General features: G+C 51.0%; 1 protein-coding gene and 1 long non-coding RNA gene across 3 annotated transcripts; one reads left to right on the top strand and one right to left on the bottom strand.

The window, feature by feature from the left end:
- Positions 1-776: 776 nt before the first annotated feature.
- Positions 777-22,321, bottom strand: ADA2 (adenosine deaminase 2). The gene is made up of 10 exons (XM_069003649.1): positions 19,677-22,321; positions 18,392-18,717; positions 15,881-16,106; positions 9,314-9,524; positions 6,118-6,245; positions 4,948-5,038; positions 4,540-4,648; positions 3,431-3,588; positions 2,399-2,601; positions 777-1,478 (listed from the first exon to the last, which is right to left on the bottom strand). Exons 1-10 carry the CDS (start codon positions 19,709-19,711, stop codon positions 1,370-1,372), a joined length of 1,596 nt encoding a protein of 531 aa, XP_068859750.1. The 5' UTR covers positions 19,712-22,321; the 3' UTR covers positions 777-1,369.
- Positions 15,106-18,476, top strand: LOC138104403 (uncharacterized). Of its 2 annotated transcripts, none has more exons than XR_011148052.1 (3): positions 15,106-15,242; positions 15,767-15,918; positions 16,575-18,476. It is a non-coding gene; the product is annotated as an uncharacterized lncRNA (long non-coding RNA). The 2 variants fall into 2 exon arrangements; XR_011148053.1 differs by having other exon boundaries at positions 15,129-15,163.
- Positions 22,322-27,281: the final 4,960 nt, after the last annotated feature.

The raw sequence follows: 27,281 nt of genomic DNA, 5'->3' as shown, positions 1-27,281 counted from the left end.
AGTGGAAATAAACACTACAGCCAGGCAGCTTGAGACAATTAACAGAAAGCATAAAGAGAGCCAATTGGCCCAGGCTGGTCAGATTAGGAAACAACAGTCTTTGCAAGTCTGTGGTTCAGAGGAGGGAGAGGTCTTTCAGTAGGAACTTTTGTCAATTCTTCCTTGGCTGATGCAAACCAGCATAATTGTACTGAAGTCAGGGAAAGATGCTGTTTGATCCTGGCTGCATGCTTAGGGTAGGCGTGCTTAAGGGTTTTTCTGAATATATTTAGCAACCTGATTAAGATTTTTTGGTCTTTTTGGATGATGATGTTAAGAAAGTGAATCTGCTTGTCTAGAGACTATTTCTTGTGTAGTTTTATTTTTTTGCCAAGGAGCTGGAAACCACAGAGGTCCGATTGAGCACTGTGGATATCCTCAGCAGTTCTTTACCAAGGTGAAAATCTCTCTGACAGGCTGAATAAGGCCCCATTTGCATGATGAGTTGGGCAACAAAGGCTGGTAGTGGAACCCCTTGAAACCAAAAGGTGTTTCCTATAAATGCCTGTGTTAACATGGCCTTGTGCGGGGGGATAGTTCTAATCAAGCTGGGTCTGGGAAGCCAGGATGTTTTTGACTTAACCTGAAATATGTTTTGTCTTCCTTTTGACCAGAGGACAGGAAAAGACTTCGTAGTAAAAAAACTGCTGGCAACTGAGGCACCTCTTTTCTGGCTTTATGATCACTGTGCAACCAGGCTTAAATGTTCTGGGAGCAAGTTCCACCAGCTTGTTTGCAGCCATGGTAGGTCCTGAAATAGCAGCCACCGGACCTATGACTGGTTCTTCGACCTAGCAGTGCTATTTTGGCAGCAGGCCCAGGGTTAAACATAACAAGAGTCATTTTCAGTCCTTGCTCTCTTGAAGGTCAGTGGCCCAAATGGTTGGATGTTTGTCTTAGCTGCTTCCGGACAAGGTCTGCATTTTGTAATGATAAGGCAAAATTCAGAGATCCTCGTGTTGGCAACCTCCTGCTGGCTCTAATTGGAAAGTGTGTTTTTCCTGAATAAGGATGTCGGGATTTAGTCATTGGCAATTTTAAATTGTTTTGACTATTTTGAGCAGGGTGATTTCTTGTGGGTGATTTCTTGTGGGTGCTACAAAGGCTCACTGCTCCCTTTTACCTCCAGTCCATGACTTTCACAGGATGGTGCAGCTGATTCTTAGCTTTAGGCCCATTAAGCCTGGCTTACCAGAGTCACCCACTGCCAGGTGGGACTTTGACATCCATTCATCTGCTCAGGTCACATGGAAGAAGCAGTCTCCCTCTTAGCAATCAGGCTGGCTCACTCTCGCTTGCCAAATGCCTTCTGAGATGAGCCTTGTCCTCTCTACAGCTGCCTTAGAAAGCTATCAGAGAGGTCAGCCACAAATTGGTCCCATTTTTTCTGCCAGACCTCTTTGGCCTTGGCTTTCTCATCCGGTAGCATGGCACTGTATCTGCGAGGAGGACAAAAGTCAGTATCAGGCAGGAGACAAGGGGGCAGCTATTTCAGGAGCAGCACCGAAATGAAAAGGCAGGAGGCAGCAAGAGATTAACCCTTGCAGGACATGCCTAGGCCACAGAGAGTAACATGGTGTAAAGAGCCTGGAGCCCACTTGGGACAAGAAATATCACGGCCACATCAGCAGCTCCTGAATCCTGCAGCAGGAGGACAAACAGCTCCGTCTGCATAAGCTGGAGGCTCTCTGGGCAGCACCCAGTGACTAGTACAGAACAGACAGCACTGCTGCTGCTTTCAGACGTGACCTGAGCTTGTCCAGACCGCTGGGAAATCAGAGTATTTGCTGTCTCCCTGGCCATGTGGGGACTTGGGATAGCCTTGAGGATTGGCACAGGATTTGGCAAACAGGCAAGAGCTGAGGAATGTGCAGGAAGACCCTGGGCATCATATCCAAAGTATCTTTGGAGTATTTTATTTCAGAGCTGTCCAGTTAATAGAAAAAGCGGTTAAACACTCAAACTAAATGCTAATCGTTTTCCTGTGTTTCCCAGATGGGTCATGGCAAACACTGCAGCAAGCCAAATTTTGGCAGAAATAGACAAGGGATACAAAGACATACGATTGATTTCTCCCAAACTCAGAACCAGGTGGTGGAGGCAAGTTCACAAAGGATGGAAAAGGAGGAATACACTGAGGCATGGAGTATAAGAAAGACACTTGAGAGCACAGGCAGAGGAGCCTCTGGGGTCCCTGTGTCCTGCCTTTGGAGAAGACACACAGAGGAGATTCCGGATTAACAAAGCCCAGCTCGTGTGGCAGAGGAGACTCGGGCCAAAAGCCAAATGCAAGCAAGGGGAGCAAGCTGATGGTCTCCTTATGATTACTATGACTAGGTGAGAGAGGTGATGAACTTACTTTATGGAGTTGAGTGCAAGTTGTTTCAGGGTCCTCAGGTCAGCATTCATCCCTCCGATGGCCATGAACACCTCATAGAAGTCATAGGAGACCCCCTTTGCCCCAAAGATAGGGGGATCATCGGGGCTGATCACAATGGGGTGCCCCTCAGCCATGAGGTCAGCTGCAGGGTGACTCCTCAAGTCAGCTACCAGCAGCAGGACCTGGGTGGGGAAGAGTGGGAGACAACAACAACCACACCAGGTTATTGCTGCAGCTGGGTCACACTGCACACCTGCCTGTGTCAGTGTGCTCAGGGAGGGACAGCCTCCAGAGGGATGTTCAGAGTGTCCTCTGCTCTGAACTGCTGCAGGAGGAACCAGCTTGTCTCCACTGCCTATACAGAGAGATTAATTTCTTAAATAAATCACCTTCATCAAGGCCAGTGGGGTGAATAACTTGTGCTTATTTAGAACAATTGACTGTGAGCAATTCAGGAACAATCTTTTGGTTACACATTTGCTGTAATGCTTAGCTCGTGGCGTGTGGAGCTGGGATCAGGATTCTCTCCCTTACGGCTCACACCAGTAAATCTCCACCCAAAGCATCCTTTCTGCTGCCCCCAGGGGACAATGGCACCATCCTAATGTGCTGCAGAAGAGTTCCCACTGGTTATGAATTCTGCAAAACCAAGGACTTGCAGTTACAATCCCAGCTTCTCAGCCTCTGGCCCTCCTGGCTTTGAAGTATTTTCAATTATGTCTCTTAAGACACCTCTGTGGCTCTGGGCCTCATCTCCACTAGGGAGGACTGTCTTCCCAAGTTCCTCTGAATAGGAATTTAATTTTATTTTTTGCTGACTGGCATTACAAGCCTTATATATACTCACAGTGTGTGTGTCTGCGTAGCAAACTGAGGTATACGGTGGTGCAAAGGAAACTAAGCCAGCCTGTCTGCATCAAAACTTGTAGGTGGCACCCAGCTGACCCTCACAGCTATGGTAAACCCCTTTCCAGTGACCCAGCCACAAGACCTAAGCTTTTAACAACATACCTGGTTGGAGATGGGACAGACTTCTACAGGAATATCCCTCTTCAGAGACAAACTTTTGGCTACTGGGTGTTTAGTGAGAGCAAGTCCATGGCCAATCCTGCTGGTATTCAGTAGCAATGCATCCAGCACATTATTGTCGACAGAGGTGCCCTGCCAGTCTGAGCAGAGACAGATAAGAGTCACTGCAGTGCTGTGAGGAAATAAAACTTCTCAAACTGCTAGATGATTTTGTTAATAGATGTCCCACTTGTGAGGTGAGAGGGTTGCTCATGCTCAGAGTTTCCACTTGCATTTTCAGTGAAATGGGGATCTAAATCTGCCCTGAATATGGCCCAGCATAGAGATACCCGCTCATCTCACCTGGCTTTGGATGTTTACAGTACTGCTCTTACAGCTGAGCTAATTATGCTGGACTCCATTAATTGTCAATGGAGAGAAGGGATAATTATTGGCCTGTGCATCAGGATGAGATGTATTGTGGCTTACAAGTGCTTGCTCCTGCCTGTGGCTATAAAGGGAGCCCAGGGTAACCAACCACATTTTTCTGTAGATGTCAATGTGCAACACACAAGGTACAAGTTAGACACGGCTCTCACACGTGGTCAGGATAAATCCCACCCACCCAGACTGAATAATACATTGCCAATAATAACACATTGCCCCAGGAATGAATGGTACATCAGTTACTTTGATGAGCTTGTTCAGTTAAGCCTTGAGCCTGGCTCAAACGTTATTTCACCTTAAAATGTAAAATAATGGCTGGGGCACTCTGCTGCTGTTGTGGATGAGAAGTGAGTGCAGTTCCAAGGAGGAAATGGCTACCAGCAATAACTCTTACACGTGACTCCTTGTCACACCAGGTCAAAGATGCTGAGCAATGTGACACCTACAGTCAAAAGCAGGGAGGAGGTAAGGGAGGGGTCCTGTGGGAATGCCACAGCTCCAAACTGATATGGGGAGAAGCATAGGGGAAACTGGTTATGCACACATGTATACACACACAAACCCTATAGATACAGCCAGCAAGCAAGCCAGGCTTGCTTCTGCTCTTTGCAAGACTTCAGTCTTGCCTCTGCAAGCAGTAACAAGCCTTGAGTCCTCACGCTTACCAGTCTCCCCAGCATGGAAGAAGTACGGCAAGTTGACCCCCATGGAATATGGGATGGTCAGGGCATCCTTCAGGTCCCATAAAGAATGACCTTCATCCTCATTACCAACCTGGGGGAAGGCAGAAAGGCATTTTTGAGCATGCTTGGGAAGATGGAGGGACTTACAGCCCTAATAAATGAGGTGCCAGCTGTGCTGAAATTACAATGCTGTGGGGTAGGGAGCTGATTCTTTCAGGGGATTTTGTCAATTACACCGAACAAAATCCCGAGCTGGAGGATTTGCAATTCATTAACACTGATTTCAGTGTGGCAGCGCAGGTTCTGGCTCTGGTGTACAACACATGCCATGGTATATATGTGGTTGTAACACCAGGGGTTCATGTGAAGCCCCAGAAGAAATACAGTTACCAGGTCGAAGCCTGCCAGGGTGTCTGGGAAGCGGGCTCTGAGTGCCATGGCAGTGACGATGGCTTCTTTAATCTGGGAAACATTCAGCATCCTAGAGAGCAAGAGAGAGAAAGTGCTGCAGAAGCTGACTCCCATGGGCCTGCCTTGTCGGGGTTTGAGTTGTGAAATGGGGCCCCCAGGGGCATTTCCAAAATGCAAGTTGCTCCTGAATCTGACAACCAGCTTCAGGTCTCTAGAGGAACGGCAGTAGAAAATTGATGTTATGAAAGGAAACCCATGAATGACCAGGAAATGCCTGGCTAGACCCTGCTGTCACTTGAGTTGAGGCATGCTTGTCTAACTCACTGGCTTTCCCACTTACCAAGCAGGGACTGGAACACAGCAGTGTGGAGAGAAAATGTTTAGTTGTTTTTCTTTCCTCCCGACTGTTTTGTTGGGAGGTGAGACAGTAACTGCATTTCAAGAGAGTTTTACATTTAGGTTTCTTCCAGCCCTATCAGACTTAAACTTCTCAGTGCATTTTGCAGACTGTGTCCATACCCCAAGCTGGCCAGAGAGGCAAGCCAGCTCTGAACTGGAAAGCTCATTGTGCCAAACCAGAGACTGCTGAGAGGTCTGCTCTCCTTGCTGAGCATCACCTCACATGACTTCATGGCATCTGGCTGACTTGGAGAGCAGCCTTGTGCCCGCCTGCCCGGGCAGCAGCACGAACATCCCGTACACAGGCTGCCGGGGAGCAGCGCCTGCAGGGTCCCACGGGGAGCTCTGCCACACTGAGTGCCCATACTCGGGCACTGCTGTCACTGCTGTCTCTGCACGGAGTGGGAGTGAGTCCAGCCTCAGGAAGAGAGCAGGCACAGCTTGGACACGCACACAGGCAGCCCTGCCCTGCCTCATTCCCGCTGCCAGGGCTCACAGACGCTCCCCTGGCGCTCACCCTGCTCGCTTCGCACGTACACAGACGTATATAGATGAGTTCTCACCCTCAGCCTTTTACACGTGCCAGGGAATGCTTCAGGAGTCAGCACCCCAGGTCTATGAATGCACGTGGACATTGCCAACCAACTGTGGCACTCCAGCCCAGCCCTCAGCACTGCTTCTCCCGGCCCAGTCCTCCCTCTGCCTGCCTCCGACACGGCACAGGCGCTCTTAGCCATGCTCAGCCTCTACCTGTGTGCTGCAAATATAATCTTGGCTCCAACAAAGTCTGGGTGCTCCTTCACAAACTGCCTGGTCACTTCCCGGTAGGTTGCCACAGACCACGATTTGTTGTGCCGGGTGCCATCCAGCTCATACACCTGCAGCGTGAACAGCATGTGACAAGCAGTGGTTAGAAGAGGTGTTTTACGGGAAGGTGGGAGAAATGAACTGACAAAAACCTTGGGAGAAGCAAAGTGCTATGGTCCTGAGAGGAGGGCAGGAAAACAAAAGCAGTAAAATCTGTGCAGAACATTTTCTTCTCCAAGCCTTTACAAGCTGGCAAGAACCAAGGAGTGGTTTTTCCTCCCTCCCATGCGATATGAGTTTCTCCATGTTCAGATGTGGCAAGCAAGCGCCCTTGAGTACCCAGCGGAGACCATGACCTCTTACTCCTGTCTGTATCAAATGCTGGAGTGTTTTGTCCAGCTGTCTGGCGGCTCACACACGCTCTGTGCCTTGCAGTGGCAGTCTGTCAGCCGAGGCAGCCCCAAGGCACGCGATGCTGAGCTCCATAAGCTACCAGCTGAGCTGGGCTTCTGCTCCCCTCCGCCAGAGGTTTGCTTCATGACCTTGAGTCAGTCATTTAGTCTTGCCATGCTTTCCCAGGTCTCTGGCTGCAAACTGGGAAAAGGAATCCTTTTGGCATGCTCTCTCTCATCAACTTGCTCTGGAGGCTCCTCACTACCAGGGCTGTTCTCAGGGCTTTTGCCCTGATTTCAGCAGGGGTGGAAACCCTGAATGGCCCCACTGATACAAACCCACAAAGGCCCTGCCTGGAGTCACTCACAGACAGTGGCTGAAACCACTCCATCGGTTCTCCTCTCACCCTTCTCACCATTCTTTTCTCTGTCACCTTTCTCCTCCAGCCTTCAACTGCTCCTCTTTGCCCCCTAACTTCCTCTCTGGAGCTGTTCCGTGCAAGGATGCCCCTCGCAAAGCCCCGCACCCCGTCACAACGGGGTGTCCCCCCTGCAGGCACCAGCAACTGTGGGGCAGCTGCAGATGCTCAGAGGGAATTTTCCCCAGCTGCAGCCCATGGGAATGTGAGACTTTACACAGCTGAATCTGCAAACACAGCTGGGCTTAGGGGGCTTTTCCGCAATGTTTGCTGTTTCGCACTAAATCCCAGTTTTCATTTACTTTACCTCAGGGGCCGCTTCTGGCAGGCTTTGCTGCAAGGAGAGCTTTTGCAGTGTCAGCACTGCTGTCCGAGCTTCGTGGAGGATCTCCAGCCACACGAGCATCTTGCTATTCCCATCACACCCTGCTCACCTTGACTTTCACCACGAAGCATTTCCCTGCCCTCTCACGCCGGCTTCAGCCTAGCTGTCCCTTCGCTGCCCACACTGCCCTCCAGCCCAGCGTGGGGCTGGCGTTCCCTGCCGTGGTGCCCGGGCTGCAGGCAGCCTGCCTGGAGCTCACAGCACGTCAGCTGCCGGCTGCGAGCGAGCCCCAGGGCTCTGCAGGCTCCCACGGCCACCGCCAGCAGCAGGAGCTGGATGGGAAGCGAATGTTCCCTGCCAAGCCTCTCTTCAAAAGGACTTACCACCGTGTCTAAGGGCTGATGGTAAAGGCAGGGTATTTTCCAGTCAGGCCCACGCACTTGTACCATGGCAGATACTCTTGGCCTGGAAACCGGGGTGGCCTGAGGGGAGGCCAGCGCTCGCACTGCCTCACAGCACAGGCATTTTGACGCTGCTGTTGTTTTCTCTCTCCAGGTATCCCAAAGACAGGTGGTGGCTGAGTTCTGACCAACCGGCTCACGGCAACCCCCAGCAAAGTAAGACACACCTAAACTTTGTGGCCGTCTCCACACCCCTTTTTTTTTTTATCCCCCTTTGCAATACATCCTTCTCCTCTCAGGCACGACAGAGCAGTGGCCTGCAGCCCTGACACTGAGCCCTGTCTTGCTGTGGGGCCAGCCCAAGCTGCAGCAGGGCAGGGTCAGCAGCCCCGCTCCCCAGCTGCTGGGACAAAGCCAGATCAGCCTCCAAACCTGTGACAGCACCTGCCTGTCTGCTGGCGGGGTGGCTGTGGAGGCCTGTCCAGCAGCAGCAGTAGTTGCTGGGGCACAGATGTTCCTCTGCAGCTGTCTGGAGCCCACCAGCCATGGCATGCATGGGCTGTGAGCTAAGGAAGCTGCTGGCAGGCATGCTCAGGAGCTGGGATGCCAGCAGGACATCAGCATAGCTGGTGCATCTGCTGGATGCCGTGGGGCCAGCAGCAAGCTGCCACCTGCATTCCCAGGCACGAGCCACAGCCACCTGGTCCTTCAGGTGCTGCTGGAGGGACCTTGCACAGCAGCTCCAGTCCCGTTGTAGTGGACTGCTGAGAACATGGGTGGTGAGGACCAGCAGACCCCCAGTGCTTGTTTTGGTAAGGCATCTGCCCCTCTGACAGAACTCCCACCCCCATGGAGTCCTGCGTGGAGCTGGGCTGGAGAATTGTATGGGAAAGGCGTGTCTGCAGTGACAAAACTGTCACTGGGAAAGTGGGAACACATATTGGTGTGGTCTGCTGGTGCCTGGGGAGGCGTTAGGGCAGAGTGAGTTTGTAGGACAATCTGACCAGCTCTGGGTGACACACAGGGAGAAATGCCTGAACCATTACCAGCAGATTTTGGTGTTAGTAGCAATGAAAGGAGCAGTTCATACTTCAGACGCACAGCCAAATTTTTAAGTTGTCTGCAAATTGTGGAAGGTTGTGTTTTGCCAATTGATTAACTTGCCTGTTCAGAGCAATCATTCTGAAATAAGCCGAGGGTTTAAAATGACATAACTATTCCAGAATAAGTCTTTATTCAAGACAGGAAATTTGTTCAGAATAGCTGCCACAGAACAGGTGATTCTGGTGCAGACAAAACTGAGCTGCACCTTCCCAATGAGCAAGGTTTTGACACAGCTCCCAGTCTCACTGTACACTGTAGTTTTGTGCTGGTGTCACAGCAGGTATCTCCCTTAGCCATTAAGAACAAAGAATCTCTCACTTTCAAGCCCTTCCCTATGCAAATCTCCAAGAAAGACTTTTGAATATGATCAAGGTTTTCCAGCATCCTTAGAAGGGCAGGTATGCAAACATCCAAAAACTAAATTCAAGATAGGGCTTGAGAAAGGTTATGGAGAAAAAGGGATTTAAAAGACTACTAGAGAAGCCAAACCCCACGTACCGCAGGCAGGATAGCTCTTATCTCGACATACTGTATGTTATCTTCATAGAGCTCCAGCAGCCCCTGGTAGAAATAGGCCTTGAATACAGGTGCATAGCAGATAAGTCCAGAGGCAGTAAGAAAGATTTCTTCAAATCTTTTCCAAATGAAAGCCTGAGAGGGGTAGGCCAGCTCAGGGGCATCTGTCACCAGGGTCAGGTTTCTCAGCAAGCTATAGAAAAGGGAGAAGAGAAGGAATGAGGAGAACAAACAGAGCCTGTTGGCACTGCAATACAACAGGCATAACAGCGACTGGTGCCATGAGGAAGTATTCAGGTCATTTTTCTGCCACCTGTATTTACTCCTCTAATGGCTGGCACAGAATTCATATGGTACATGTTGAGCTGTAAGCAGGGTAGGAGTAGGTGTTTAAAACCTGCTCCTCCCTTTTTCAAGGGCAAAATCTCGAGGAGGAATAGAGTTACAAAAGCAAGTATGGTGCTTTTGTATCAATTACACTCTGCTGCCCAGGGTCTCCTTAATCTGAAAGCAGGCATGCACATTACTCCTGCAGACAATATATTTTCCCAAGAATCTTCAATGCACATAAAATGTTACAACACCTGACCCTCTGTTCAGCACCTAAAAGGCAGACTGAGTTTACAGGAGATGCCATGGACTGGGCCACCACCAACCTGCCTACTGAGCCCGTGAGTTGTCCTGGTACCTTTCTATTGTCAAAGCATGCCATCTGAAAAATGCAAGGGGAAAACATTTCCGAATCAGAAGTCATTTTTCCCCACCTGTGAGAACAAACCTGATGCCCTGCCTGCCTTGCTGATAGCTACTTCAGGGAAACAGCTGACAGGAATCTCAGTCCTGGCTTTTCCTTGGTCTGATGGAAATGTATTTATTTCCTCCATACACTCAGCTGGCACATAAGCCTCTTTCAGAAGTCCAGAGAGACAGTGGGTTGTTTTATCAAGCAGAGTTTAAGGGAGCCAGTAATTTGCAAGATTATGTAATCGTGGGTGACAGCTTGCATTTAGGACAGGGTGAACGTCTGTGCCACACCACCACCCTCTGGCAAGCTGATAGCCTTCATCCCACCTGAAGCTTTGCCTCTGGCAAAAGCCCCCCTTCTTCCACCTGAAGAGTAGCTCATAATAAATTTCTCATACCAGTGGGCAAAGTCTAAATGGCAATGCAGGGGTGATTCACTTCATTCCTGGGTGGAGAAATGGAAGCCATCACAGCAACCTACAGATCGGTTTTCTTGCTGGCCCAGTGCTTACCTCATGTCAGGAGCTAAGCAGGTTCAGGTAGAAATACCTTCAGCCATGCTTCAGCTTTCATCTGAGTATATTGTTTCCCCTCAATAACAGCTACTGATCTTTAATAATGTTTCCTGTTTGATGTCTTGGCCCCCATCCTCGTGCAGTGCTCTGCTCTGTTATATGGGAGGTGTGGCTTTGATTTGTGATCTTATTATCTTCATCCAGGACACTGGATGGAATTAAACCCCCACAGCCCCCCTGCAGATGTAAAATGTGATCTGGTCCAAATTCATAAACTAAGACATCCTGGGCAGATATGCCTTTTGAATCCCTCCATCCTGCCCATAAAACAGAGCCCATTCCCCCAGGATTTGTCTGCTCTTTCACTCTCCAAGGATTCTCTTCCAGGGGCTGCAGTTTCATTTCTCCCTCACTCTGTTAATTTCTTTGCCAGGAACAAACCTGTACGTAAAGAGATGCTCCTGCTGTTTGAGATTTTAAATGCTCAGCAGTCAGGAAAATTCAGAGTTAAGGTTTCCACAGCAACTTGGGCTCTGCCTTCCCATGCATTACAATGGGGGCTTTGGTGCCATTATCACAGGACACTGGGCAACCCCAACCACTGCTCAGTAATCCATGCAACCGGAGAAGACCGAGCCGGACCACGGAAGGGGCGGGCAGCGAGGAGCACACAGCGGTGGGAGACGCCGCGGCATCGCCCCAGAAACCAGGAAGGCAGGAGCCGGGAGCATCTTGAAGGCGCTGATCCAGCTGCCCGAGCTGCGGAGAGGGAGGCAGCCTCCGGCAGAAAGGGTGTGCTGCTGCTCACCGGGGAGGTTTCGTGTGGGAAGAGCTGGGGAAAAGAGATTTTTCCCCTTCCCTCCTGGCCGAAGGGCAGCTCCCCTCCAGCTCCGCACGCCGGCGGAGAGCACCTGCCCGGAGCCGGGAGCCGAGCGCGGCTGTTCCCGCCGGCGCTGCGAGCACCGAGGGAAAAACCTCCCCGTGGATCAAAAGGCCGTGCAAGCCCGTTCTCGCCACTCCAGGCAGCTCTGTTTCAGATAAGGATGGGTGGTTAGTCGGGCTCCCACCACCTTCTCCCCTTGTCCTGTGAGAACTCGGCTCCTCCAGCGATGCGTGCACGCAGGGCTCCGCTCCGTGCCTTTCAATCTGGCTGTACAAACTCGTGGTTGTTTACTTAGCCTGTGCTCTTGGGCTAGAAACAGCAATAAATCCCCACACCACCCTGCTCCTAAAAGCACATAAATCAAATTGTACTCCTCTTTATAATTCCCTTCCCTTTGAGACTGATTATTGATCCTTACAACTGTTGAAGATTTATTGCATAATAGTGATCCATCCTTGATAACCAGATAATCTCCTAAGGATTCGGGGGGTTTTGCCATCAGTAGCTCATGCAGATGAACCAAAGCTTCATAAATACTTTTTTTTTTTTTTTTTCCTTCTTTTCTGGAATGGGCCTTCACCAGTGATCAGGTGCAGACTACAAATAGCCTTCCATGTCATGTCATATATGCACTGAACAATGCTATTGCAATGCATATGCCCAAAGGGGCACAGCTAAAATGACCAGCCAAGGATTATTTATTTTCTGCTGTGGGTTTGCTTTCTCTTTTCCTGGTTTTCTTCCCCCGTTTTCCTTTCCTGTGCTATATAATACAGAAGTGAAAGGTTTTGTTGCCTTGTTTTTAAAGGAATTCTTTTTCCTGCTTCTCTTTCTGTTCTCGATGGGTAATTATGCCCCTCTCCTCACCGTAGTATCTAAATGTCTTCCAGTGGTGCATTAAATAGTGTGACTAACATCTGTCACATGTGGTTCATTCGCTTTCTCTAGCTCTCTCTCATCCCCTCTTCTTCTCCCCAAGGGGAGACTTGTAGAGGGAGCAGAGTGCTTTGTTTCTGTAGTGGATTTTTATTCCCTTTTTTCCCCTCGTAATGCACACACTGCCCTATTTTTCTGTGAGATAAGGCAGTCAGAGGACACAGAGGGGAAGGTGATGGCAGCCCGGGCAGCCGCCAGCGCCCAGGGGAGTTGTCCCTGCAGCCTCGGCCGTGGTGTCAGCTCCCTCACAGATGACTTCATCCTGGTGATAGAGAGCTCTGCTGGGCACAGCCTCAATCCTTGGGCTGCTGGCGGGGGGTGTGCGGTGGTATTTTACAAATATCTGGAATGTCAATGCTGCTTCCCTAAATATCTCGGGGGCATGCTCTTGCTTTAGAGATGGTAGCCATTACATGGCCTCTTGAGGGAAAGAATGACATTCTCCTGTATCGTAATTGATTGTGAAGAAAATAAGTGAGGATTGTTTTTCCTTTTAAGTATGAAAGCAAAATTCCCTTCCTTTCGCTGTCCCTTGGCCCACGGTCTCCTGGCTCTCCTAACAGCATCCTTTTGGAAGCTTACCAGTAACACAATACTCCAGGGTCTTGGCCCATGAGATGTGTGTTTTGAATAGGAATGATTAGACCTTCTCTTGAGGGAAACATATAAAAGGAGTCCCTCCCAAAGCACACACACACATATGTATATGTACCTAAAAATGCAAACAGCACAAATTATGCAGATTCCCCTTTCTTCCACCCCTTCCAGGTCAGAAATGCTGTAAGGTGAGAGGTGTAGTGTCTCAGAAACATTTCCATTGTTCCTTCACGTTTTGCTGATCCACCCTGTCTTGCATGAGAGCCCTTCCCTGCTGCCATATTCCCTTGACACTTCCTTGAAACCACCCAACTATCCATCCGTTCTTTCCTCTGACATCTGCTTTCTCTCAGCTTGTCAGTGCTCAAGGGCAAAGAGGAGTGCAGGATAGAGGTAGCCTGGGATGCACATGTTCAAGAGACTGGGAGGGTTTCCAGAAACTGAGAAGCAGAACAGATTGGGGCCTATTCCTGGCTAGAGACCTATTTCCAGGCGGCCAAAAACATTCCTAACCCCTAGACTAGTACCCAGGGATTAGATGAAAATAGGAGGGGAAGTGCCTCAGTGTGGCTGTTGTTGGTGTGTTTGCACATTATGTGCAATGGCTCCTCTGTGACTTCGTGTTGATGAACACGGAAGGAGAAGAAATGAAGGACAACATACTCAAATGGGTAAGTGAGCACCCAGGATGCGAGAGATCCAAGTTTGTACTTGGCTCAGGCATATGTCTGCTGAGGAAAATCACTTCCTTGGCCTCTGCTTTGGTTTCCCCTCCACATTTGGGAAGACCCTTGCAGCAGGGCTCTGTCTTGTGTCCCTGTGCAGTGCCTGCCACTCTGAAGTGCTGCTCTGACTTGTGGCCGCTAAACATTGTCAGACAAACACAAAAGAAGAGGAATGTGGCAATACTGCCTCTGAAAACAAGTGTTTCCACACAGGAACAGAGGGAAGCACACAATGCACAGCTCCAGTTACCCAGGTGTACAGGATGCCCTGGCCTTTAGCCTCTGCCAGAAAGTCATGGAATCACGAAAATCACGCCATGGAAAAGCAAGTGCAATGAAGGGCTGCTCCTAAGACAGTTCTAAATGCCCAGTGCAATCGCTTGGGCTTTAAGGAAGTGAAGCTGTTTCAAAATCCAATCTCTTGCACATGATTTATGGGTCTCCTGGTGTGGCTGAAGAGAGCTGGTGCTGTCATCTTTCCTTCCTCATCACTCCCAGCAGAAATGGAAGGGAGCTAATGGAGAACCAGTTTTCTCTTTGGAAGACAGAGATGAGTGACTTCTCACTGGATAATATTTCGTCCATCACATGTCAGGGCAGTTAAGGATAGAAAAGGTCAAGAGCCCAGGGTCTGGCATCACTTTCTCCTTCCTTTCTGGACCTCCATAAGAGAGGGATGGTGGATGCCCTCAAGAGTCAGACCCCTCTGCCCTGCCCATTGCTGGTTTTGGGGAGGGAAGGCAGTACCATGCCACGAGTCTGGAAGCTTCAGCTTCTCAACCTGACCTTCTTCCCAGATCTGCAGGGCACAGAGCCCAGACAGCTTCCACGTGGAGGGGCTAGCAGCTCACTAAGAGTTAAAAGGTCTCTCTTTAAGAGCACACAACCTCACTGAAGAGCACTGCAGTAAAACCCACCAAGTTTCACCTCGGGAATGCAGGAATTAGGGTCATCTGCACTGCCTTAACCCAGCCCTCTCCTTGTGTGTTGGCATGGCAATACTGTCTGTCATTACATGACACCCCACACTCTTTTTTTCTGCAGGACCCCAGCCCCCGGAGCGCCACGGACAGCGGTGCCCTCTGAATGGATGGCTACTCAATATTTTCCTTTGTCCTCATCGCTCAGTGTCTGCCTTCATGCATTATTTAGCGTGCTCTCTCCAGCCCCCCACACACCGCGGCAGAACTGCAGGCTTCCTCTTGGCCTTTTCAGCGGGGCTTTGTCCCGGGATCAATGGCCCCTGGATGGGGAGATAGGATTCTGTCTTCCCATCACCACGGGCTGGAGGGGGAGCCAGGCTCTTCCCAGCCACCTGTAAGTGATTAAATGCAAGGTGGTTCAGAACAGCCTGGTCCTGATAAAAGGCAGGAGGGTGAGCGATGTCCTGGGGAGCTGTGTGAGCTCCTGGACAGCTGCAGGAGCCTTGTCTGTAAGGGCAGAAGCTCTGTTAGCAGGAGGGTGTTTGGGGGGAAGGAGCCCTACCAGGCAGGGCTCCTGTGCCCAGGAGGGTGAGCTGCAGTTCCTGGTGCCTGAGGGTCCTGTTGGGAAGGAATGCCTCGTGCTTCCAGGTGCTGGGTGCCAGTGGGGTTTCAAAGGCAGTCCTCAGAAAATAAGTTTGGTGTTTGGAGGGAGAGCTGGGTTGGGTTTTATTTCGGGAAGTTTGAGGTTTTTTTGCCAGTGCAGTAATTAACATAAGTCGTTTGCCCAACTTCTTGCTCTGAATGAAAACAATTACTTTGCAAATGACTTCTGAGCTGTTGAGGAGAGCCTGTTCATCAGCTCCTGGCTTCCTCATCCAGTTTTTGCATACTTCACTGGATGAGGCACCATGCAGCCCTGTCCCACATTGAGAATCCATCCAGCCTGGGTGCTGAGGAGAGGTGGGGACAGGTCTCATAAATCTACTTAAACCACTGTCCCCAGCACGTCAGTGTGCACAGAAGAATTCAGTTCTTAAGGTCCCTGACTCTGGTGTACTTAAAGCAGCAGCCATCAAGCTCTTATACTGCTGTTTGCTTTTTCATGTGCACAGCCCTAAACGGAGTTCCTCACTTCCAGAGCAGCAAGCAAAGGGGAAAGCTGGACCAGGATGACCCTGCTGGCTACACACAATGCTGCCGTGGAGCACCAACCCCTCTTCACTCACCCTCTGTCAAACTCGGTCACGTTGCTCAGCTGTCTCCGGTAGGTCTCCAGCAGAAGCCACTGGGAGCACTGGGCCGGCAGAGGGTGGGGAGGGCTCGGCTTGGAGAAGCGGAAGCGCACGGAGCCCGTGTGGGTGAAGCAGATGTAGCAGTCGGGGAGGTAGGAGGCATTGTACACCAGCCAGCCCACGCTCAGCATGGCGTAGTCGTGCAGGTGGAGGACAGCACCTGGTGGGGGACAAGGACATCCTGATAAGTCCAGGCGGCTGGGGAGAAGGCTTGACGTGATAACAGTTTGTTTGCCCATCCAGGGGCATCTGGAAATGCTTCTAGAAGGCTGTGAGTGATCTCTCCCAGCTAGGACTGCACGGCTGCTCTGCCTCCCCCAGGCTGGAGGATGTGGCCCCCTCCACATCAGACACTGGGCAGGCAGAGCGTGACAGCTCCCTGGGAGCACAGGGAGGGGGGAAATCAATAGGGAGCTCTGCTTCTCCACTGGGATGGAAAATGCTCCGAGTTATTAAAGGTCTTTCAGACAGACTTTGCTGTGAGCTGGCTCTGGCTGCACTGATTTAAAGAGGAACTCTCACAGTAGGCAGCAGTTTACAAGGCGTGCTGGCTAAAGCACACCTGAAGCAAAGCTCTGTTTGGATCCCAGCTTCAATTTTTGTGTCTAGTCCGTGTCTCTTCTTTCAGCTCTCTGGAACTCTGGCATACACCAAAATCCCAGACCATGTTACACTGGGGAATTGCACCCAGATGCAGAAGTACAATTTTCTTCTGTGCCTTACCAAAAGCATGCTCGCTTACGTTGTGCATCTGCTGCTGGCCAGCACGAAGGGCCTCTGGGACACTCTGTTATTGTGCAGTATGTTGGCACCTGCCAGTCTTCCTGGCACAGGAAGCATCCTCTGCATGCTCACCTTCCTCATCATTTCATTTTGCTGAAATCTCTCCTTTTCCAAAGACTCCTGATGTTATCGGTGCTTGAACTAAGCTTCACCTTTGTAAAGTGAAGATACTGTGAGAGCTGAAGTCTTAGAGATGTATTTTATTAGTCTAGGGGAGACCTCTTAGTCAAAACAGCTTTGATGCCCTCAGGGGTAAAGGGAGACCATGAACAGCAAGACCAAGACACAAGACTGGTATATATTTGACATTAGATTAGGTTCAAGACTGTAATTTATAGTGGACTAATCTAATATGGACTCTAATGTCTGTGATCTCCCACTAGAGAGGGTCTGGCTGTAAAGATGCTGAGGAGCTGTGGTTGCAGCTCCCAGAAGAGCTGGTGCACCAGACTGGGCATGCTGCAGCTGTCTGACCCTCCTCGGGCTGCCAATGTCACCTTCTTCCCGATGTGAGCAGCAACAGGAATGACAATAGTGCTTGAAACAACAGGAACTCCCCGGGGCTCAAGTCCTGCTCAAACAGCTATGAGGATGTGATCTTGGCCCTGAAAGCTTATGGCCCTTGCAAAGATTCCAAGAATCCATTTTAACATCACCTGGATTGAAGAGTGTTAATTATTTGTTTTGACTCCCACTTGGTATCAGTGACACTGGAGGTGAAGAGGGGCGTTTTAAATTCCTAACTGTTCAATTCAGCCATGGAAGGATAACAGCATTTCTGACATACTAATCATTTATGGTAACAGATTAGGATGCTACAAGACAGGGATCTGCATCCCACAGCAGAGACTGTGAGGGAGAAGTTGGGAAGATAGCTCAGGGCCCCATCCAATCTGGCCTTGAACACTTCCAGGGATGGGCATCCACAACTTCTCTGGGCAAGCTGTGCCAGTGCCTCACTACCCTCTGAGTAGAGACTTTCTTCCTAAACTCTAGTCTAAATCTCTCCTCTTTTAGTTCAATGCTGTTCCCCCTGGCTGTGTCACTACCTGCCCATGTAAAAAGTTGCTCCTCTCCCTTTTACAAGCTCGCCTTAAGTGCTGGAGGTACAGAGGCTTTGGCTTGTACACAACAAGCAAAGAAACTTCCAGTGCTAGAGGTAGCCCCTTCCTCCTCTAGTGCCCCCAGACTTTCCAGTAGACTTCCAGGTCTGCCACAGAACCACCTGCAGGAACACTTTTTGGGGGATACAACACTTTTGGCTAAGACAGAGAATAACACAAGGTTGGTAGCCTGTTTGTGGAATGTGTATGTGGGGAAAAAGAGAGGCCCTGGCTGGAACATGCTGAGTAAATGGAGATGTCTGCTATTTCTTGTTGTCTTTACTTCCTCTGCCCCTTCTCCACTCTTGAAAGACTTAAAGGATCCATATTGTAAGTTTAACCAAAAGCCACAATTGCTGGAAATGGGTATTCATCCAATCCATCCCCCTCTTCCTCTCTCCCCCTACCCCGCCCCCGAGCTCAGAGTCAGGGCTTTTCCTGGAACCCAATGAGCACAATTTACAGCTCTCATAAGCTTGTCTCCCACATCTCATATTTTGCTCAGAAAGCAAAAGGTGAGAAAGGATGAGTAAGATGAGACTCCTTAAGCCAAGCCTACCTTTTGGCATGTGCTTTAAGATGCTGAACACCGTGCTCTGATCAATGAGGCTCTTTGCCCGGAAGAAGTGCATGCTTGGAGGAAACTGTCCCGTAGTTATGGCTGCTTCCACTTCCTTCTTCTTGAGGTTTACAAGCTTAGTGCTGAGCTGCTGCTCCTGCCTACTCAGCACCAAGTTGCCACCTGTCTGATGGGCTTTCTCCTCCTGCATCAGGGAGTCCCGGTCCTTCCAGAGAGGGGTGGGAAGGCAGAGGGAAGCCAGACTCAGGAGAAGGTATGCCAGCCTTACGCCTTGCCCAGATGGAGGTTTCATCTTAGAGCTGCACCTTGACAGGGAGAAAAGACTGAAGCATTAGCAGAGGTCAGGAGGGCAATGGGATGTGAAGGTGTTGGCCCATCCTGCAGGAGTAGGGGGTTAATGGGATGCTCAGTACTGGCAGGAGCACCTGGTACCAGTGTCCCCTGAATTTAGGGCTCACTCCCTATGTATCAGCACACTCCCTATGGCTGCTGATTACACACAGCAAGGTAGGGTGAAGAGACATTGCTCCTTGGATCAGATCAGCACATCAAGGCAAAGGTCTAGCCCTGGAATGGGGGATCGGTGGCATCAGGACTCTGCTTGCCAGCTGGGCTGGAGTCCCCAGTGAATAAGGGATGCTGGTGCCAAGGTGCTGGCTGTGCTGACAGTAAGGAGCTTGGCTTGAGCTAATCAGATCCCGATTCCCTCCAGTCGAGAGAAGATCCTGTTGCACCCTTTTAGTATATTCCAGCTATCAGAAGGCTTAATTTATAGGCAGAAAACCCCAAGGCTTCCTCTGCAGGAACAGAGGTGTGTCCTTTCCTTGCAACCCCAGAAGAACGAAGATGGAAGTGAGACCATGGGAGTAGTAAGGGATCAGAGGAGACAGGCACATGTGAACTCTGCAAGCCCTCCCTCCCCCCAAAAAGCACAACCACAGCACCAGGCTTTAGTGACCCTCCATGCCAATCTCTCCAGAGCAAAGCAGGCTGGAGAAGGGCTCAACATTTTGAAATAATCCTATGTGAATTACACAGAAAGGCCCTGCTCGTGCATGTGTCTTCTGCTTCCAGCCTCTCCTCCACCTGTGGCCCAGGAGGACATCCTCATGCCCTTTAGTTGGTCCCAGGGGATGAAAGCGTGTTGGGGCAGCCAACAGAGCAGGGGTGGATGCAGCCCCATATCAGGCCTGGCTCTGGGCTTAGAAAAGGAAACATCCTAAAGAAAGTGTTATCTTATCCGTGGTGAGACTGACTCACTTACTGTTGACTCTGCTCCTGCTGGCATCCAGAGCTCATCCAGCAGCTGCTGCCCGAGGGAGCGGCTCTCTCCCTCGCCAGCCAGCACTGTCCCGGCACGGGTCCGGAGCAGGGTCCGTCCCGGCGGTGCGCAGCGAGGCACACCGAGTTCCTCTTCCTGTGCTGCCGCCCCGGCTCGCCCAGCTTTGATTTCTCCCCAGCTGGCCTGCTTCATGAATATATAAGGAGGAGGAGGAGGCAGGGGAGGTCATGAGAAAGTGGGACACGGGCGCTGAAGGGAGCCGAGCTGGGAACCGGGCTGCCAAAAAAGCGGGGTCGCTCCGGAGAACCCCCCCAGCTCCTGCCCAGGATGGGCTCTTTAACCCACCGCTGCCTGCCAGCGAGGGCATCGAGGCTCGTCTGTGCAGCCCTCCCGGGATCCCTGGCACACGATATCCTGGGAGCAGCGCTTCGGCACGCGTTCCTGCTGCGGGGAGCAGGAACCCACCCCGCTCCCTGTCCCGGGAAAACGCTGAGGCTTGGATCCCCGATCTGACACAGAGCGCCGTGCGCTCAGTGCCCGCGCCGCTGCAAACTCGCCGTACTGATGCTCTTGGAGCTGAGAGAGCAGCCATGTGTACAGGCACCTTCAAATGGTCCTGCCCAGCCTCTGCCAGCTTCGGGAATGGGGCAGACATCGATCCAGCCGGCTGCCCTGAGACACGCAGGGCTAAGCTCGAGCCTGGGAAGTCACTCAGCTGGAGGGGGGATGGACTTTTTAAAAAAAAAAAAAAAAAACAACAAAACAAAACCAAAACCACAACAAATACAGTAATTTCAGCGTTTTATTTCACACAGTTCAACAGACTGAGTTTTAAACTACTTAAAACAGATGTTACATAAACAGCTTCCAGGGGAGAACAAAGTCCAGTTGGTTTAATTTAGTCAAAAAATTTAATCATTTTAAATATTAATAAAGAAAGAAAGATCTTGTAAGTTAAGAACTATCGAGAACAACCCACAGCAGTCACAAAGACTGTTTTTGAGGCAGAGACAGAAGAGTCTGGTCAATAATATGTTAAATTTCATTAGCTGGCACTACTACAACAGACTGAAAGCAGGGTGTCCAGGCTCCCCACCCTCCCTGAATGTCCCAGCTGGACACCTGCCAGCTTCTCCTCCTCTCCTGGTCCCTTCACTCTCTGCTGTCACTGAGATCAGTCCCAGCAACCATGCAGGGATCACTCAGGGATCCCAAATACTCTCTGAGCCCTGTCCAGAGGGTGGCTGTGCCCCCTTGCCTGCCCCTCAGCAGGATGGGGGTATTCCTTGAGTCTCTAGATGAGCCTGCTCCCAAAGGGAGATCAGAGGAGTGGAGAGATGACCCAGCATGCAACTATGCTCAGCAGCAACTATTGGTTGATGAAAGCAACTCGAGGGTGGGAGGTATGAGGAGGGAAGCCCATGGAGAGAAAAGGGATGGTTCAGTAGGGACAAGAGTTCCACCTCCAAATACCTTCAAGGGAACAATATAAGTGAAGGAAGGGAATTGCTCTAATTCTTTTGTAGTAATAACGCCTGGCATTAGTTCCATGAAACCAAATTCAGCCCAGGCATTTGGAAAACTGGCTCTGTAGTGAGCAATTGGGTGCAAGAGACAGGTTCCCACTGTGGAGCACTGAGGGGGGTTAAAGTGCCGTGTGAGGGATCTCAAATAGCTTACAGCCAGGCAGGGGTCTTGGAAATGCCTGCCAGGGGGCCTCAGAGATTTGGGGTGGTTCATCCTGTCAAAGCACATTTGACAAACAAAACCTAAGTCCAGTGCTCAAACACTTCTTTGACGGGACTTTTTCACAAAAACAGTTGCAGACATTGCCAGGAGAGTTTTGTACAGATGTTGCAAGGGTTGGGCTAGGAAATAAGAAGGTGTTTGAGATGCTTTGCTCTCTATTAAAATGTGGTACATGCTCTGAAAATAAAAAATCCTGGTGAAATAAGATGACAGCTGCTTTTAGGCAGGATCTGTCTGGACATGAAAGATGGAAAGAGGGAGGACAACCTAAGCCAGGCACTGGATGCCACTAGCCAGGAGCCCCATCTGGGGGAGGATTGGGTCCAGCTAGTGCCTACAAGCAGCCAAAATCCTGGCTCCAGACCTCCCTGGGAACTGAGGCATGGTATAGGGAGACTTGCCCTGTCTAAAGGACTCTAACAAGGAATGTTACAGTTGTCATTTCCACACCAACACATCTCTCAGCTTGTTTGAATTCTTCCTGAGAACCAAGTAGCCTGTTTGGAGGTTTTGCAATAGCTCTGTGTCTGTCCATAAGACCACGATTGCAGTTCCTGTCCAGTCTTGACTGGCCCCTGGAACAGTCTTCAGCTCCCTGGCTCTGGTCCCACGGGCTGTTTAGCCAGGGCTGATAGGGGCAGCAGGCATGCCCTGCTCCTTCATCAAACAGCCCAGCTTGTCCTTGGTGTCTGGGGTGGTTCCTAGCCCCTGCTGACCTCTCAGCTGCTGCAGCTGTACCCAGCAGTGCTCCAGAGCCCCTGTCCTGGCTGTGTCTGTGCAAGCTGCAGGCGTGCCTGCTCTTTATGCCCAGCTGCACGTCAGACGCCATCTGAAGCTTTAAATAGCTGGTGGCCAGCACTTGGTGCTCACAGTGAGTTCCCCTTGCTTCAGTTTCAGTTCCATATGTGAACCGCTTTCCTTCAAGCCTTTCAAGCTTCTTGAAGGTGACAGGTACCGTTTCCAGCGTGCTTCCTCACCCCTCCCTCCTCACCTTCCCTGCTGTGCTGCTGTGGCCACAGCTGTGTCTGCTCCCACCATCCTGTGCCTTGCAGCAGCAGCGGCCGTGCAAAGGGGAGTGTGGGCAGCCGTGGGGGTGCAGGAAGGGGGAAGGACCACAGAGGCAGCAGCAGCAGCAACAGGCTTGCAGATGTGTGTTTCTCACTTCATCTTTCAGCTCAGCATCCTGCAGAACCCATCCTTCTGCTGTGGAGGGTCAGCCTGCTGCGTGCCACTGCAGCTGCCAGGGTTAAAGCCTGCGTGTAGGTGACAGCAAAAGTTACCGTGATAAATCCAGCAGAGGCAAGACCTGGGGGTGATGCAGACCTGGCTGGGTTTTCTGTGTGGGCAACCCATTTTTGTGTAAGCCAAATGCAAACCAAGGAGCATTTCTGAGAGCATAGAGGGCAGGGGTGCCTTTTAGCTTCCTAGCCTCTCTGAACGTGTTGTAATCTAAGCTGTTCTCTGGAAATATCACTGTAAGGCCAGGAAGAGAAGACTGGAGCCGGGAAATGTGTTCCTAGCTCACCAGTTAGCTATTCTTTCTGTGCCAGCTGCCTCATTTGTGAAATGGAAGCAACTCCCTGCCTAGCTGCGATGATCATCTGCTGTATTTGCTGGTGAAACAGCCGTGGTCCCCAGGCCAGCAGCTGGAAAGCAAGTCTGCATAGGAGACATAGTCTAGTTTGGAGAGGAAAACAATGAGGTGGGACATGGGGCAGAAAAACAGCCAGAAATGGGCAGGTGAATGAGGACAGTCTGTGGAGAGTCCCTGCCTCTCTGCTGGGCCTGAGTGAGACCACAGTGCCACTCCCAGTCTCTGGTTAATGCCTGCAGAATGCTAAGAACATGTAAAAGTGCTAAGTGCTATAAATTATTATTAAGGATAGACTGTCCTGGGATGTTTGGGATCATTAAAAGCTCCCCACTGGACCTCTAAATAACCCCTGCTTTGGTCTGCCTGGGCACAAGTTGGTATTTTTATTTCTTTCCACCCCACTTTATGCCCAGCCAGGCAAAAATATAGAGAATTCCCCAGCCCAACAGGGACATCAGTGGGAGCCCTGCAGCAGAGAGAACGCTGGTGTGCCCTGGGTCTTGCTGGCAGCATTGCTCCCCAGTCTCTGCCAAGCTCTGCTCACCCTCAAGGTGCCCCTTCAAAAACCCTCCCTCCCCTTAGCTGCCCAACCATGTCTCGGTGCATCTGTCCTTCCGCTCCTCCTCAGCTACATCCACAGCTATCCAGTGATTTAGAATGAATAAGACACTTGAGATGCTACAGGAACGGGAGCTGCTGATGGAGAGAGCCAGGGAAAGAGCTAAATTCCCAGGTTAATGATGAATCACTCTGGGAGTGGAGTCATTGATTTGTAATCATTGCCTGGCTCCCAAATATAATAGCCATGAATTCCTCTGACCAGCAACCGAGACAAGGTGCTTTGGGCTATTCCCAGCACAGCTGCAAAAGTTCAAATCTTGCTCACAATAGCGGGGCTCAGAACTCCAGGAGCCAAACAACTCCATCAGCGTTTGCCCTCTAACGAGAGGGGCTCAGCAGCCAGCACACACACCAGGCTGTCACTGTGCTGCTGCTGAGCTTAGCATGCAAATAAATAAGTGAAACTGCAGCGTTTCCTTCCAGTCCTCCACCCCAATTCCCTGCTGCTTGTCACCCCGCCCTGGAGGTCTGGGAAGGGGAAGTACAAAACCAAGTGAGCCGGCGTGTATTAACACCCCGCTGCTTTAGGGGCAAACATCAGGCTGCCAAGGGCTCCCAGGGCACGAGCTGAGAGCCTTGGGTGTTTGGGAAAGGGGCTCAGAGCCATCCAGGGCAGGTCCCAAGCTGTCACCAAGCCTTCTGTGCAAAGATTCCCAGAGCCTCAAGTTTATTATTTGTATTCTTGTATTCTCTTCCTCTCCTACCCACAGGGGCAAAAATGAGAGCAAACCAGGCAACCAAAACATCCTGGATTAGTGAGTGTACTTGACTCTCTCTCTCTGGGGGATGACTTTAGGGAGGGTAGAAGCCCAGTGCTACCATGGGAAGTGTTTTCCTGCTTTTTGCACTTAGTCACATCAGGTTTCCTGCCCACCTTCTGGTGTCTATCCATCACCAGGCTGTGGTGACTCACAGGGGTTAATGCAGTTTTGGAGGGATTTGCCCTAGCACAAAAGCAGGCAAAATTCCTGTTCCTAGGAGCTATACTCCATATAAACATCCTCCCCACTCCCAGCCTCCTACTCCACCCACCTGACTTCCCCAACCAGAACCAAAAGCCAGCCACGTCTCTCTGTCCTAATCCTTTCACCTCTGCCCCTGAGGTCCATCACACCTTGACACGAGTTCATCCCTGGTCACTCTGCAGCTGTGAGCATCCCCATGACCTCTGCCAGGACATCCTGTGTCTCCATGTCAACTATCTCCTCATCTCACTGCCTCTCCATTTCCCTGTGCCTACACCACCCACACGGCTCCACCATCACACAGACCTCAAACCCAATCAGTAAGAAGCACAAGGCCTTGCAGTGACACTGCACCATGTTTCTCTCTCTCTCTCACCCTGGCCTCTCATGGAAATCTCACCAGAAGAGACATTCTAGGCTGCATCCCAGAGCTATGGCTCTGTCTTATACTCTGAGGCTCCAGAAAAGCTTTGGAAGAGAGGATAGCAAAGGCTGGGGAGTACATCAGCAGATGCACCCGACCGTCAGCTGCTCAGAAGTCACCCCGCTCTGTACGGTTTCTTTTCTTCCTGTGCATGAGACTAGCAAGCCAGCATTTAGAATGGGTTTATACTAAAAAATTAATGGTAGTGAGGAGCATTTGGGTTAAAACATGACTGGCCAAAAGTGCCTGTCTTGTAGCCAAACTTCATCCTGCCTAGGCAAGCCTCCAAACTTTATTAAAGCCTTGGGATGTCAAAACAAGGCTTCTGCATGGTTCCCTTTAGAGGTACCTCCAGATACCCTGCCACAAATGCAGACGCTGGCTTCAAGCCAGTCAACACTAGCAGCCCTGCCAGCAAAACCTCATTCCCCCAAGCTCCTTAGGCAGGGTTGTGCTCTGCAGGGATTTGTGTTGCTCTCAGCTGTAGCAACACCTGAGCAACAGAGTTGAAAGCAAGGTGAAGGGTGCTCATCCCAGCACCAGTCACCTGCCCAGGGTACACACTGAACAGCAGAGCCCAGCCACTTGTGATCATTACAGACAAAGCTCAGGGCATTTCTGGCATGCCTAGGCTTGTTCATCCTGTTCTTCAGAGGCATTTCAGCCCAGCCCGTAACACTCTTGTCCCCTGGCACCTCCCAGCCTTACCCTGCAGGTAGTGACAGGTACAATGTGACCTTCAGCTAAATCGCTGCACCTCCCCAAGAGATGCTCTTCCCCTACAGCACTGCAGCACTGCCTGCATCACCACAGCAAGCAGCCAAGCCCTCAGGGCACCCATCCTAACGCCAAGGGCATGGAGCACACAGTTGGTGCCACTTTTACCAGACCTTCAGCAACAAGCTGCACTGTGATCACTGAACTCACAAAGTGAGGCACAGACAGAGACTTCAAGGAGGTCTTTGACCCAAACCGCCCATCTCTTTTGGTAGCCATTAGAATACAACGACTTTTCAGCCCACTCTAGGAACAAATAGCTCAAGTCCTCCTTCTTTTAGTGTCGGTAGGCAAGCCTTGTCTCTTGAACCTCACAGTCAGCTCTGAGCGTGGCTCTGGTGTGAGTGTGCTGCTGCGAGGCCACCATCTGTGGGAGCCAGCAGGGCTGCAGGGCCCATCTCCTCCAGCTCACCCTGGGATCCCAATCCACACCTAGCACAGCCCTCTCCAGAGGGGCCTGTTAGGAGCCCTGGGGAGCCATTATCACCATCTGCCTGAAATTCCCCTTTCCCGTGGCCTCCTTCAGTTTGTGGAACCTCCCTCCCTGCTCCAGCACACATGAAGATTTTGGTATGTGGCACATCTGTTCAGGAACGCTGCTGCCCATTGCTGCTGCGCGTTGTAATATGGGAGAGCTTCTTCCTTTCTATCCTGCCTGATCAGTATGTCCTCTGCAGACAAAGAGTGACTATTTCCTGCTGTGGTCTCACTCTGCTGGTGACAACCCAGGCAAAATCACGTAGGCATCAATCAGTGTGTCAGCTGTGAGGGCTGGCTCCATGGGGAAAGGTGAGCCTGGAGCTGAGGGTGGCAGAAGGCAGGCATGGGGCAGTGGCCACACAGGCAGAGGTGCAGTCTCACAGCACCCAAGCAAGCACAGCAGAGCAGGTCTGGTGATGGCAATCAGGTTCAGCAACAGCCCAGCGACCGCCAGGCAAGTCCATGGTGAAAAGACAGATCCAAGGTCAGCTCAGGGACCAAAGACCAGGCCAAGGTCTGTATAAACAGGGTACATGGCACAGGCATAGCTGCAAGGTAGCCCAGCTGGGGGGCAAGGACGAGAGCCCCAGCTAGCGAACAGCAGGACAGCCCCTCACTGGGGCTTTTAGCAGAGCTTTCTTGAAGAGCTCTCTTCGACATCAGACACTTGTGTGATTAGCTAAGTCAGCCCTGAACCCAGGGAGTCAAACCCCCAGGGGATGCTCTCGGAGCCCTGACACTAGCTGCCATGCTGTGTGAGCCTTCTGGAGGCAGGTAGAGATGCAAGGGATGAATATAATCTGCTGTCAATCTCCAGGCTGAAGCACCACAGCTCCTCAAATGCTGATGGTCACAGCAGTGGGCATTTTAAAGTAAAAGATCTTTACCAGACAACCCTCTGCCTTCTGCAGCAGTGAAGTTCTCCACTCCTATGATGATCACATGGAAAGGATGTGGAAAGTTGCTGTTAAGAAAGG

Source organism: Aphelocoma coerulescens, chromosome 1A (genome assembly GCF_041296385.1).
Source record: "Aphelocoma coerulescens isolate FSJ_1873_10779 chromosome 1A, UR_Acoe_1.0, whole genome shotgun sequence".
Lineage (NCBI taxonomy): Eukaryota > Metazoa > Chordata > Aves > Passeriformes > Corvidae > Aphelocoma > Aphelocoma coerulescens.
The sequence above is the reverse complement of the archived record's forward strand: the minus strand, read 5'-3'. Positions and strand labels throughout refer to the sequence as shown.